Source organism: Rhineura floridana, chromosome 3 (genome assembly GCF_030035675.1).
Source record: "Rhineura floridana isolate rRhiFlo1 chromosome 3, rRhiFlo1.hap2, whole genome shotgun sequence".
In the NCBI taxonomy this organism is placed as follows: domain Eukaryota; kingdom Metazoa; phylum Chordata; class Lepidosauria; order Squamata; family Rhineuridae; genus Rhineura; species Rhineura floridana.
The window spans coordinates 206,504,058-206,517,080 of record NC_084482.1 but is presented as its reverse complement, the minus strand read 5'-3'; the positions used below and the strand labels follow the sequence as shown (position 1 = coordinate 206,517,080).

Sequence of the window (13,023 nt, the reverse complement as noted above, 5' to 3'; positions counted from 1 at the left end):
TGCCTGAGGGCTGAAAGTTACCCAATAAACTTTCTCCTTTTAAGTAAACCTGCTAAGTCTGCCTTCTTCATCTCTCCGGTACCTCGGAAACCTGAATGCCCAGGAAGGAGGCATACAAGCCCCATGAATAATACATTGCAGTAGTCAAACCTAGAGCTTGCCAGACCATAGACAACAGTTGTTAGGCTATACCTGTCCAGATATGGGCGAAGCTGAGCCACCAGTCGAAGATGTGGAAGGCACTCCACGCCACTGAGACCACTTGAACCTCAAGCGACAGTAATGGATCCAGAAGGGCCCCCAAGCTACGTACCTGCTCCTTCAGAGGGACTGTAACCCCATCCAGAGCAGGCCGTAACCCATCCATCTGGTGTAGAGAACCACCCATCTATTCTGTTTCATACAGAATTATGTGAAATGATCGTTTCTCTCTTGTATGTCTTTGTGGCATGAAGTAAGGTTTGTGTTGACTGATGATCATTTCACACTGTAAGCATTCTTTCCTGTACAGCAAGGCTTCTGTTTTTTTAAGCCTCCATTTATGTGGTTTCTCCCACTCGTGGACTGTGTTGCTGAAGCCCTTTTCGCTATCCATGAACTTATATGTGAAACTGAGGTTCTTAATGTGCCCCAGTGGGCAAGAGGATTGTGACCAGATATGAAGAAAGGCTGGAATCAGTTAGGAAATATTATTTAAACAGCTTCATTAGACCATGAATTTAATTTTATTAAAGATTAAAACATCATCTACAAAGAATATCAAAGGAAAATCAAAAGCACATGATGGATAGATGAATCTTGGGGAAGGTAAAATATATGGAAACAGTGTATGCAGGCAACAGTAAAGTTACATGGGAAACACGGTATTAAAACATCAGGTAAAATGCCTATGACGGGTTGCCAATGTGGTGCTCGCAGGTGCCAGTGTGTTAAACAACACCTCATATGGCACACATGAAATATCTGAATATATAGCCCCTCAGAAACCCAATACATGCAAGATTGTTTGCTCTTCCAGCTCCCCATTTGCACTGGCTCACCTTCTACACTGAAGAAGCCTCCTCAGGCATGTCCACATTTCACTGGATGCCAGGATTGGACATGCACCCTCCCATTCATTCTGAGTACAGGAGAAGGGCCTTCTTCCCACTGATGATGGGATATGCCTACACCTTTTTATGGCCCATCTCTCCCTGATCCTCAGCTCTTTGAGAAATGACAGCCATTTTATGCCGTGCCATTCCTTAACAGCAGACATTTTTGTCATTGGCACCCCAGCACTTTCTCACAATTCCAAACGTGCCTGCTGGGCCAAAAATGTTAATGACCCCTGGTTACATAATTACAATTAATTACAGCTTCCATTGCTAAATTCTACCTAAACTCTACCAGCCCTCTGGTTAATGCATACTATATTCCCAGCTGTCCTAGTACAGGAGGCATAGGAAAATTCTGACCCGTGGGCCACATTCGGCCAACAAGGGTCATTATCTGGCCCATGAGGCTGTTCTCCCCTAAGGACACCTATGTAAGCTCACAGCTGAAAATAAAAGATTGGGAGCCTTAGGGTATGCTCCTGAATGTTCTTCTGCAAGCGGAGCAATTCATACAATACATCATTCATTCATACAGGTGTATACCAATATATACAATAAAACATAACACACTAAAAATGTAAAAACATTCCCCAAGGGCACATTTCGCTTAAGCCTGGCAGAAAATCCCTTTGTTTAACAGAGTGCTAGAGTGTTGTTTTTCAGAGTGCCAGCAAATGTGCTCTCCCAGCACAAAATCATCCCATTCTCACCTCTCCTTTCATATGAATTCTGTGAAAAGGAAACTATATTTCAGAATGCGGTTTGGAACACAAGATGGAGATCTGAGCTCCAACGTGCTTCTACGCTCTCAAGAAACACAACACAAATCTAGAAGGGGAGTCTGTGTCCTTGAGCAAACCTTGACGCACAGAGATTCCTTCATGCTTTTGGTCAGAGCTCCTTCACATCAGAGAGCTGGACTTCACTGCCCAACTCCCTTGGCCTAGTTAGGTCATTTCTGCCCCGTTATTTCTCATAGAAGTAAGGGCTTTTTACCTCTTTAGTTCAGAGGTATGAATGTGTTAGGATGATAATTAACGTTACAACATATGCAATGATTTTAGCTCTCTCTATTTTCTCTTTTCAGGCCTTGTTCTAGGACATGCTTCATTCATCTCTAACATAAGATCCCCCTCCTCGCTATGAGGCATGTTTAAAGGGACACGTGAGTGGCAGGTTCACACACAAAGGTTCCCTATGGCAATAGACACAGGTGGAACAAAACCCACCCATAGGCCAAAGCTCAAGGAGAAAAAATTACTCTGTTCTGAACATGGAGAATTTAAAAATCTCCCAAAACAAATAAAAAGATTAAATCAGAGCTGTACAAAAAGTATGTGGAGAACTCCATGCAGAAAACCCTTCAGCAATGTAAAATTACAAACAAGAAGAATGATACCTAAAAGCAATAGTTTCTTCTCTTGGTATATGTCCCAGAGAAGACATAAATTAAAATCAAGAGCACATAAGGAAATAAAATACTGCTTGTGTGAAATATGGATGAAGCTAGGGTGGCACCTACTTCTTCGGTAATTTCTGCAAGCCCTTTTCATGCCCTTGACTGCTCCCTTTAATGTAGCTTTTTCCCTCTTTCTTACCTTCAGTTTCAATGCAAACCACTTCCTGCTACTGAAGCAGACATGCTCCCACTGCCCAGGGGCTGATGGGTGCTGGGAGTGTGCCATGCTCCAGTAAAAGAACAACTGGAAGTCAGTTTAAGCTCTAGATCAGCCTTTCCCAACCAGTGTGCCTCCAGATGTTGTTGGACCACAACTCCCATCAGCCTCAGCCAGCGTTGCCAATGGTCACGAAAGATGGGAATTGTGGTCCAACAACATCTGGTGGCCCACTAGTTGGGAAAGGCTGGTCTAGATTGTTACTTTCTAGCCACACTGTTACCTGTCCAACACCTGAGGTCACATATCAGGTGTGGGGCAGATGACTGTTTTTCTGAGGAACAGCCTTGTTGGTCAAATAGACAGACCTCTGTTGGGCTAAATATCAAAGAATATTAAAGGAAAATCCCCACTCGTGATGTAATGTAATACTTTTTCAAACACATGCTCTTTTCACACTTTAGACCAGGAGTTGTCAACCTTTTTGGACCAGGGGACACATTTTGAATTTTGATAGAGTGCTGAGGGTGCATGTCACAAAATGGCTGCCATGGGGTTGTGGCATAACACAAAATTAGAGAAATTGCTGCTCCTCCCCTCACCCCCACCCCAATGCAAGACCTCATGTTTACCTTGGAAGGTCAGCTATGTCCTGGTGGTCCTGATTGTGGAGATACAGCTGTTAAAAGGACAAGAACCCTGTTTTCCCAAACACAAAGCCTAAACCAAAGCCTGGGCTGCCATCTTGCACCCACCGACCTGGGCGTAAGCGCATTAAGCACAAAGAGACTTACATCTGAAGCAGACACGTATACCTTTCTCTAAATGTAAGTAAAGTGTACAGATGGTATTGGAGGTCACTGATTCATAGGGTCGCCATAAGTCGTAATCGACTTGAAGGCACGTAACAACAAAAATAAACTATACACTGTCAGTAAACCGTACAGTAAATTCTTAATAAACACCTAGACATCAGCTCTACTAGCAGGAGCAACGTCTAAGGCATTTGGCAAAGGTTTCACAGGTTGTATTTGCCAGCTGGGGAGGGGGCTCTTTAACATGCTCCCATAGCACTCACAGAAAAATGTTCCCACTGGTCCAAAAATGTTGGTGACCCCTGTTCTAGGCAGTACACGATGTCAGACGAGCATACCACTAAAAAGATGCATCCTGGTCACTAGGAAAAAAGGAACTGCAAACTACAGAGATTTCAAGTGCTAGAAAATAAGAAGCAGGAAAAGTGCACTAAAGAAGGACAACAGGCGCTCTTTAGGACCACAGGGATTCCTATTGCCTGGTGTCCAAACTACTCACTTATGAATCACAGCTCTGTGTTCATTTATTGAGTAAAAACATTGACAGGTGGGAGCAGGCAGACTGGTTCATTTTGCAGAAATGTTGTAGAAGGGTACCTGCACATTTTGCTTCATAACTTTCTAGGAGGGACAGAGACTTGCATGTTTTTTTAATATGAAAGCTCAGAGTCTGGGCCCTTGGCTGGGGCCATCAGTGAAGGTCTTTCCAGGTGTCACAGTATCTCTGAGTGCCAGGTTGGCAATCCCAACTCTATCCCTTTGCAGCTTCTCAAATGTGAAGTAAAATGTATGCTATGCCAGAAACTCTCCACAGGGAGGAACTGTGCAGGGTGGAGTCTCTGCCAGATGTGGTCCTGATGTTGGAAGACTGGAAAACAGTCTTGGCAGTTTGAAAATGGGTGTGTGCCACACATTCATTTAAACAGTTTTTCCTGCATGTGGGTTCTTTGATGTGATGCAAGCTTTCCTCTATACTCAAAGCTCTTTCCACACTCCACACATTTAAATGGCTTTATCATTGTGGGTTCTTTGATGTGAAGTAAGGTTTCCACTTTGAGTGAAGCTCTTTCCCCACTCCAAACATATTTATATGGCTTCACTCCTGTGTGGGTTCTGTAAAGAAAGGTGTGAACTAGAACGGAAACTCTTTCCACACTCCACACATTCATATGGTATCACCCCTGTGTGGGTTTTTTGATGTCTGGCAAGGTCTCCCCTTTGACAGAAGGACTTTCCACACTCAACACATTTAAATGGTTTCACCCCTGTGTGGGTTCTTTGATGTGCAGTAAGGCTACTCCTGTCACTAAAGTTCTTTCCACACTCCACACATTCATATGGCTTCACCCCTGTGTGGATTCTTTGATGTGTAGTAAAGGAGCCACTACAAGTGAAGCTCTTTCCACACTCCACATATTTAAATTGTTTCACTCCTGTGTGCGTTTTTTGATGTGAAGTAAGGTGTTCTCTACGACTGAAACTCTTTTCATACTCTACACATTCATATGGCTTCACCCCTGTGTGGGTTTTTTGATGTTTAGCAATGTCTCCTCTTCGACTGAAGGTCTTTCCACACTCGATACATTTAAATGGTTTCTCCCCTGTATGGGTTCTTAGATGTAAAGTTAGGCTTCCCCTGTGACTGAAGCTCTTTCCACACTCCATACATTTAAATGGTTTCTCCCCTGTATGGGTTCTTTTATGTGAAGCAAGGGTACTCCTATCACTAAAGTTCTTTCCACACTCCACACATCCATATGGCTTCACCCCCGTGTGGGTTCTTTGATGTCTAGCAAGATCTCCTCTTTGACTGAAGGTCTTTCCACAGTCAACACATTTAAATTGTTTCTCCCCTGTATGGGTTCTTAGATGTAAAGTAAGGCTTCCCCTCTGAGTGAAACTCTTTCCACATTCCATACATTTAAATGGCTTCTCCCCTGTATGGGTCCTTTGATGTGTAGTAAGCCTACCCTTGTCACTAAAGTTCTTTCCACACTCCATACATCCATATGGCTTCACCCCTGTGTGGATTCTTTGATGTACAGTAAGGCTGCCTCTACGACTGAAACCCTTTCCACACTCCACACATTCATATGGCTTCACCCCTGTGTGGGTTCTTTGATGTAAAGTAAGGTGTTCTCTACGACTGAAACTCTTTTCACACTCTACACATTCATATGGCTTCACCCCTGTGTGGGTTTTTTGATGTTTAGCAATGTCTCCTCTTCGACTGAAGGTCTTTCCACACTCAATACATTTAAATGGTTTCTCCCCTGTATGGGTTCTTAGATGTAGAGTAAGGCTTCCCCTGTGACTGAAGCTCTTTCCACATTCCATACATTTAAATGGTTTCTCCCCTGTATGGGTTCTTTTATGTGAAACAAGGGTACTCCTGTCACTAAAGTTCTTTCCACACTCCATACATTCATATGGCTTCACCCCTGTGTGGATTCTTTGATGTACAGTAAGGTTACCTCTACGACTGAAACCCTTTCCACACTCCACACATTCATATGGCTTCACCCCTGTGTGGGTTCTTTGATGTAAAGTAAGGCTTCCCCTTTGACTGAAGCTCTTTCCACACTCCACACATTTATGTGGTTTCACCCCTGTATGGACTCTACGATGTAAAGTAAGATCACTACTCTGACTAAAGCTCTTTCCACACTCCATACATTTATATGCCTTCATCCCTGTGTGGGTTGTTTGATGCATAAGAAGGACATACCTATGAGTGAAACTCTTTTCACACTCCATACATTTAAATAGCTTCAGTCCTGTGTGGGTTCTTTTATGGTGAAAAAGTTGTCCATATTGACTGAAGCCCTTTCCACATTGCACACATTCATATGGCTTCACCATTTTGTGGGTTTTTAGATGTATATTAAGCATTCCACCTTGACTAAAGCTCTTGCCACACTCCACACATTCATATGGCTTCACCCCTGTGTGGGTTTTTTGATGTGAAGCCAGTTGTGTACTAGAATGGAAGCTCTTTCCACACTCCACACATTTATGTGGTTTCACCACGGAATGGATTCTTTGATGTAAATTAAAGTTTCTGCTTTGACTGAAGGTTCTTCCACACTCCACACATTTATATGGCTTCACCCTTGTATGGGCTCTTTCATGTACCTTAAGGTGTTCACTAGAACGGAAGCTCTTTCCACACTCCACACATTTATGTGGTTTCACCCCTGTATGAATTCTTTGATGTAAGGTAAGGTTTTTGCTTTGACTGAAGGTCTTTCCACACTCCACATATTTATATGGCTTCACCCCTGTATGGGTTCTTTGATGTGAAGTAAAGTTATTTCTATGACTGAAGCTCTTTCCACACTCCATACAAATATATGTTTCCATCCTTGTGTGGGTTCTTGGATATGCAGTAAAGCTATAGCTATGAGTGAAACGCTTTCCACACTGCACACATTTAAATGGCTAGACCCCTGTACTGGTTATTAGTCATAAAGTCTGCTATGACTGAAGCTCTTTACACATTCCATAAGGTTACATGGCTTCTTCCCTGTATAAGTTTTTTTGAGGCAAAATAAGTTTTCTGCTGTCACAAAAGATCTTTCCCTACTCAACACATTAAAACAGTTTCACTCCTTTGTGGATTCTCTGATGTTAAATATAGCTTTTGCTATGACTGAAGCTCTTTGCACACTTCATGCATTTAACTGATGCGTATTAATTCCCCTCATGTGGACTCCTTTATGCTCAATTAGGCTATGACTGTGACGCAGGCTCCTCTTACACTCCATTCATTTACGTGGTTTTTCCCTTGTGTGAATTCTGCAGAGTCAATTTAATTTATCTTTGATTTCCCCCCCCTCACACTGGACTCTTTTCCCTTCTGTTTTCCTTGAGGTCAGGCATTCACGGATGTCAACACCCTAAGGAGTAGAGGATTTCTTCCTCTGAATCTTGGACTGATTTCCCTTGTGCCTTTTAAATCCCTTTAATTTCCAAACATTCATTTCACCATGTTATACTTGTTTCCAATGATGCTGCAGATGGCTCTCAGTCATTCTTCTCCTGCCCATTCACTGCCTGGGAAGGAAAAAATTAGGAATCCAGATCAGAAACGAAGGATTGTATCAGGGACCAATTACCGGCTTCGCTTTATTCAGTTTTCCTTTTTTTCTCACTCCACTAACACTGCAGAGCTTTTGTACTGTAAGGGGAATACCTCACCAGTTAACACTCAGTGACATTTCACCTGCAACCTGTGAATCTAGTCTATTAAAGGCAGGTATTTATTTATCTTTCATATTTGTTAATCATCTCATAACATATATAATATAAAAATACATTTGAAGGAAAAAGTTAACATAATGTATAGTAATATAGTGCAATAATAGTTCAAATTCAATGAGAACTGCCAAAGAGAACTTAAGAGCCTGACTGATGGATCACACATATTTAGTCTCAGCTATTGCCGGTTTATTGCAATGTGCATGGATCCTTCACAGCTTTGGCTGCCACAAGATCATGGCCACTTAAGGCTTGCTTCATTACTTTCAACACTCTGCTCCGGGAAGCGTGGAGGAGCTGGATGTCAGTGTAAAGGGGACTAGAGAAGATGAGAACGTAAGAAGAGCCCTGAAGCTGGACCAGGCCAAAGATCCATCTAGTCCAGCATCCGGTTTTCACAATGGCTAACCGGGTGCCCCAATGGGAAGCCCACAAAAGGGATCTGAGTGCAAACCTGCTCTCCTTATTTGATTCCCAGTGACTGATCGTCAGAGGCATACTGCCTCCAACAGTGGAGGGCTAACATAGTCATTGTTGCTAGTAGCCATTAATAGCCTTACCTTTCATGAATTAGTCTAATCCTTCCCATAAGGAAAATGCTGTGGCAAAGAATATACCAGTTTAATCTGCATTTAAAGCCATCCAAGTTGGTGACCATCACCACCTCTTCTGGGAGGAAATTCCAGTCATGTTGCGTGAAGTATTTTCATTTTTCTCTCCTGAATATTCCAACATTCAGCTTCATTGCATAGCCTAGGTTCTAGTCTTATGAGAGACTAGTCAGTCAGCCCCTGGTCACTTCACTTCTAGAAGCTGAATGTTGGAAGATTCAGGACAGACAAAAGGAAGTACTTCTTTACTCAGCGCATAGTTAAACTATGGAATTTGCTCCCACCAGACGCAGTAATGGCCACCAGCTTGGATGGCTTTAAAAGAAGATTAGACAAATTCATGGAGGACAGGGCTATCAATGGCTACTAGCCATGACGGCTGTGCTCTGCCACCCTAGTCAGAGGCAGCATGCCTCTGAAAACCAGTTGCCGGAAGCCTCAGGAGGGGAGAGTGTTCTTGCACTCGGGTCCTGCTTGCGGGCTTCCCCCAGGCACCTGGTTGGGCACTGTGAGAACAGGATGCTGGACTAGATGGGCCACTGGCCTGATCCAGCAGGCTCTTCTTATGTTCTTACTCTTCTGCCACGATGCAAAGACTTTATTATTATTTAGCAGGTGCCCAGGTGGCCTGACTTTTCTGTATAAGGCATGTTTTCATCCCCTCTGTTGGAGTCTTGGGGAAGGGGCACAGCTCAGTGGAGAGCATCTGCTTTGCATGCAGAAGGTCCCAGGTTCAATTCCTGGCAGCATCTCCAAGTAGGGCTGGGACTGTCTCCTGCCTGAAACTCTGGAGAGCCACTGCCAGTCAGAGTAGGCAGTACTGAGCTAGATGGCCCAAAACTCTGTTTTGGTATAAGTCAGTTTCCTATGTCCCTAAATCCATAGATTAGCTTTTATCTGCTTTGCCATTTAATTGTATTCAGGTTGATGTTTGCATCTTTCTTTTTTTTACTTTGGGCCTTTATTGCATTTGGTGCTCCCAGCCACCCTTAAATCGCTTGGAGGCATTGGGAATGGGAGGCACTGTTTTACGGTGGTTCCGTTCCTATCTCTCCAACAGATATCAACGAGTAGCGTTGGGGGATGAGGTTTCAGACCCTTGGCCCCTTAATTGTGGTGTGCCACAGGGCTCTATCCTCGCCCCCATGCTATTCAACATTTATATGAAACCGCTGGGAGCTATCATCAGGAGTTTTGGGCTGCAGTGTCACCAGTATGCGGATGACACGCAGCTCTATCTCTCGTTTAAATCCTCACCAGAGTTGGCTGTGGAAACCTTGTCCAATTGCCTGGAGTCCGTAAGTGGATGGATGGGAGAGAACAGGCTGAAGCTGAACCCCGACAAGACCGAGGTGTTACTGGTGGGGGATAAGGGAAGGTTGGGAAACTTTGACCTGGTGTTTAATGGGGTGAGATTGCCCCTAAAGGACCAGGTCCGCAGCCTGGGGGTCATTTTGGACTCTCAATTGTCCATGGAGCCCCAGGTATCTGCAGTAAGTCGGGCAGCCTGGTACCAACTTCATCTGGTACAGAGGCTGCGACCCTACCTTCCTATACATCTGCTTCCACGAGTGATACATGCCCTGATCTCCTCTCGATTAGACTACTATAATGCGCTTTACGTGGGGTTACCCTTGAAGACGGTCCGGAAATTGCAGCTGGTACAGAATGCGGCGGCACGCTTAATAAAGCAAAGCTGTCGCCGGGATCATGTCACCCCAGTGTTGATGGAGCTACACTGGTTGCCAGTTGTATACCGGGCCCAATTCAAGGTGTTGGTATTAACCTTTAAAACCCTAAACGGTTTTGGCCCAGTTTATTTGAAGGAACGCCTCCAGTATCACCAAATATGCTGCCAAACAAGATCGGCCTCACAAGACCTTCTCTTGGTCCCACCGGTGAAAACAGCTAGGCTGGTGCGGACCAGAGAGAGGGCCTTTTCGGTCGTGGCCCCCACCGTCTGGAACTTGCTTCCTTTTGACCTTCGACATGCCGCCTCCCTGATGGCTTTTCGTCGAGCCTTAAAGACCTTGTTATTCAGGCAGGCCTACGGGATTTCTGGGGTGGGTTAGGCTATTATGTTGTATTACTAACGGGTGGTTTAGATGTATTGTTGTTTAATATGGTGACTGTTGTATGAATATGTTTTAAATTGTATTTTATATTGTGTAAGTCGCCCAGAGTGTCTGTTAAGTCAGACAGATGGGCGACTAACAAATAAAATTTTATTATTATTATTATTATTATTATATCTATACAGTGCCTTGCAAAAGTATTCAGACTCCTGACCAATGCTCTCATATTACTGAATTACAAATGGTACACGGTGATTTTGTTCTGTATGACATTTTATTTTGAAACACTGAAACTCAAAATCAATTATTGTAACGTCACATTGGTTCTATGTTGGGAAACGTTTGTAGGAAACATAAAAGACGGAAACATGTTGCTTGTATAAATATTCACCTCCCACACATTAATATTTGGTAGAGCCACCTTTCGCTGCAATAACAGCTTTAACTCTTTTGGGGTAGGTAAGTACCAGCTTTGCACACAGTGTCGGAAGGATTTTGGCCTATTCTTCTTGGCAGATTCACTCCAGGTCGTTCAGGTTGGTTGGACTTTGCTTGTGGACCGCAATTTTCAAATAGCGCCACAGATTCTCAATGGGAATGAGATCAGGACTTTGACTGGGCCATTGTAGAACATTCACCTTTTTGCTCTTGAGCCACTCCAATGTTGCTTTGGCCTTGTGCTTGGGATCATTGTCCTGCTGAAAAGTGAATTTCCTCTCAAGCTTCAGTTTTTAAGTGGACTGAAGCAGGTTCTCTTGCAGTATTTCCCTGTATTTTGCTCCATCCGTTCTTCCTTCAATGTTAACAAGATGCCCAGTCCCTGCTGCTGAGAAGTATCCCCACAGCATGATGCTGCCACCACCATACTTCACTGTAGGGATGGTGTGTCTTGAGGCATGGCAGTGTTAGGTCTGCACCACACATAGCACTTTGAGTTGTGGCCAAAAAGTTCTATCTTGGTCTCATCTGACCACAAAACCTTTCCCCACATCGCAGCTGGGGCACTCTCTTGCTTTCTGGCAAACTCCAGACGTGCTTTCAGATGGTACTTTTTGAGTAACGGCTTCTTTCTAGCCACCCTCCTGTACAGGCCAGTGTGATGCCGAGCTCTTGATATGGTTGACTGGTGCACCATTACTCTACTCTCAGCCACTGAACTCTGTAGCTCCTTCAAAGTGATTGCTGGCCTCTCTGTGGCTTCCCTCACAAGTCTCCTTCTTGTTTGAGCGCTGAGTTTTGAGGGACGGCCTTTTCTTGGCAGTGCCTGGGTGGTGTGATGCAGCTTCCACTTCCTGATTATTGATCCAGCTGTGCTCACTGGGATATCCAAACACTTGGATACTATTTTGTACCTAGCTATGCATTTGTATTAAATTATCTCTCACTTCTGTAGGATGCTCGGTCTTCATTTTCCTTCAAATCCACAGTCATAGTGGGGGTTTTATCCTGACAATGTGACAGCAACTTTAATGGTTCACAGGTGGAGGCCAATGGTAAGGTAACTGTGTCCTCAATAGGGCAATTTCTTTTATCTGTGTAAACTGGGAGCTTCCACAGCACAGGGGTTGAACACTTACGCAAACAACATGTTTCAGTTTTTTATGATTCTTACAAATATTTCCCAACATAAAACCAATGTCACCTTACAAGAAGTGATTTTGCGTTTCAGTGTTTCAAAATAGAAGACCATACAGAATGAAATTGCAATGTACTATTTGTAATCCAGTAATATGAGAGCATTGGTCAGGGGTCTGACTACTTTTGCAAGGCACTGTATATATAAAAGAAACCCACACTCTACAGGTTCCTCCATACTGTCAGCATTTTGTGGGCGGGACTGAAACCCATACCTGCAACTTTAGGTTTCTGCAGCTAAAGTGGATTAAAGGGCTCTGTTGCTCTAGCACAACAAATCCACCTTTAAAAAATGCACAGATTTTTTGTGGTTTGGGAAGTGATGGGGAAATGCACAGAAACACGTGGAATGAAGGTGTATAAAACTCTGCAATAACTGCCTCTTAAACAAATCAGAATGAATTCTCAATAAAGGCTAGATATAAATCCTTGCTAGGGATAAAAGATTAGCGACATTAAAGAGAAATTTAAACCAAGAGTAGGGATGTTGAATAACCAACGGGAACACACTGACTGATTGAGATAAAATCAAAGGAAGATTATTATTATTATTTATGGAAGCAGTACACTGAAGAACTCTATAAAAGAGATGCCAGGATGACAGATTCATTCATGGAGGAACCGTATGATGAAGAACCAGAAATTTTAGAATGTGAGGTGAAAGCTGCTCTTAAAATACTTGAAAAAACAAATCACCAGGAACAGATGGCATACCGATAGAATTGTAACAAGCTACTGAGACTGAATCAGTCCAAATTTTGACAAACATTTCTCAAGAAATATGAAAAACTAAACAATGGCCCACAGACTGGAAGTGTTCCATATACATCCCAATTCCAAAGAAAGGGGATCCCAGGGAATGCAGTCATTATCAAACTATTGCCTTAATATCCCATGCAAGTAATGCTCAAGAT

The 13,023-nt window shown here is 43.4% G+C and overlaps 1 protein-coding gene across 6 annotated transcripts in view; it reads right to left on the bottom strand.

The window, feature by feature from the left end:
• Window positions 1-718: 718 nt before the first annotated feature.
• LOC133381294 (zinc finger protein 850-like) overlaps window positions 719-13,023 on the bottom strand; it is a 29,143-nt gene continuing 16,838 nt past the window's right edge. For all 6 annotated transcript variants that reach the window (XM_061620236.1, XM_061620237.1, XM_061620235.1 and 3 more), the window contains one exon: window positions 719-7,584. In XM_061620236.1, coding sequence (XP_061476220.1) covers window positions 4,615-6,891 — 2,277 coding nt within the window. In that variant the 5' untranslated portion in view covers window positions 6,892-7,584 and the 3' untranslated portion in view covers window positions 719-4,614. The remainder of the gene's footprint in view (window positions 7,585-13,023) is intronic.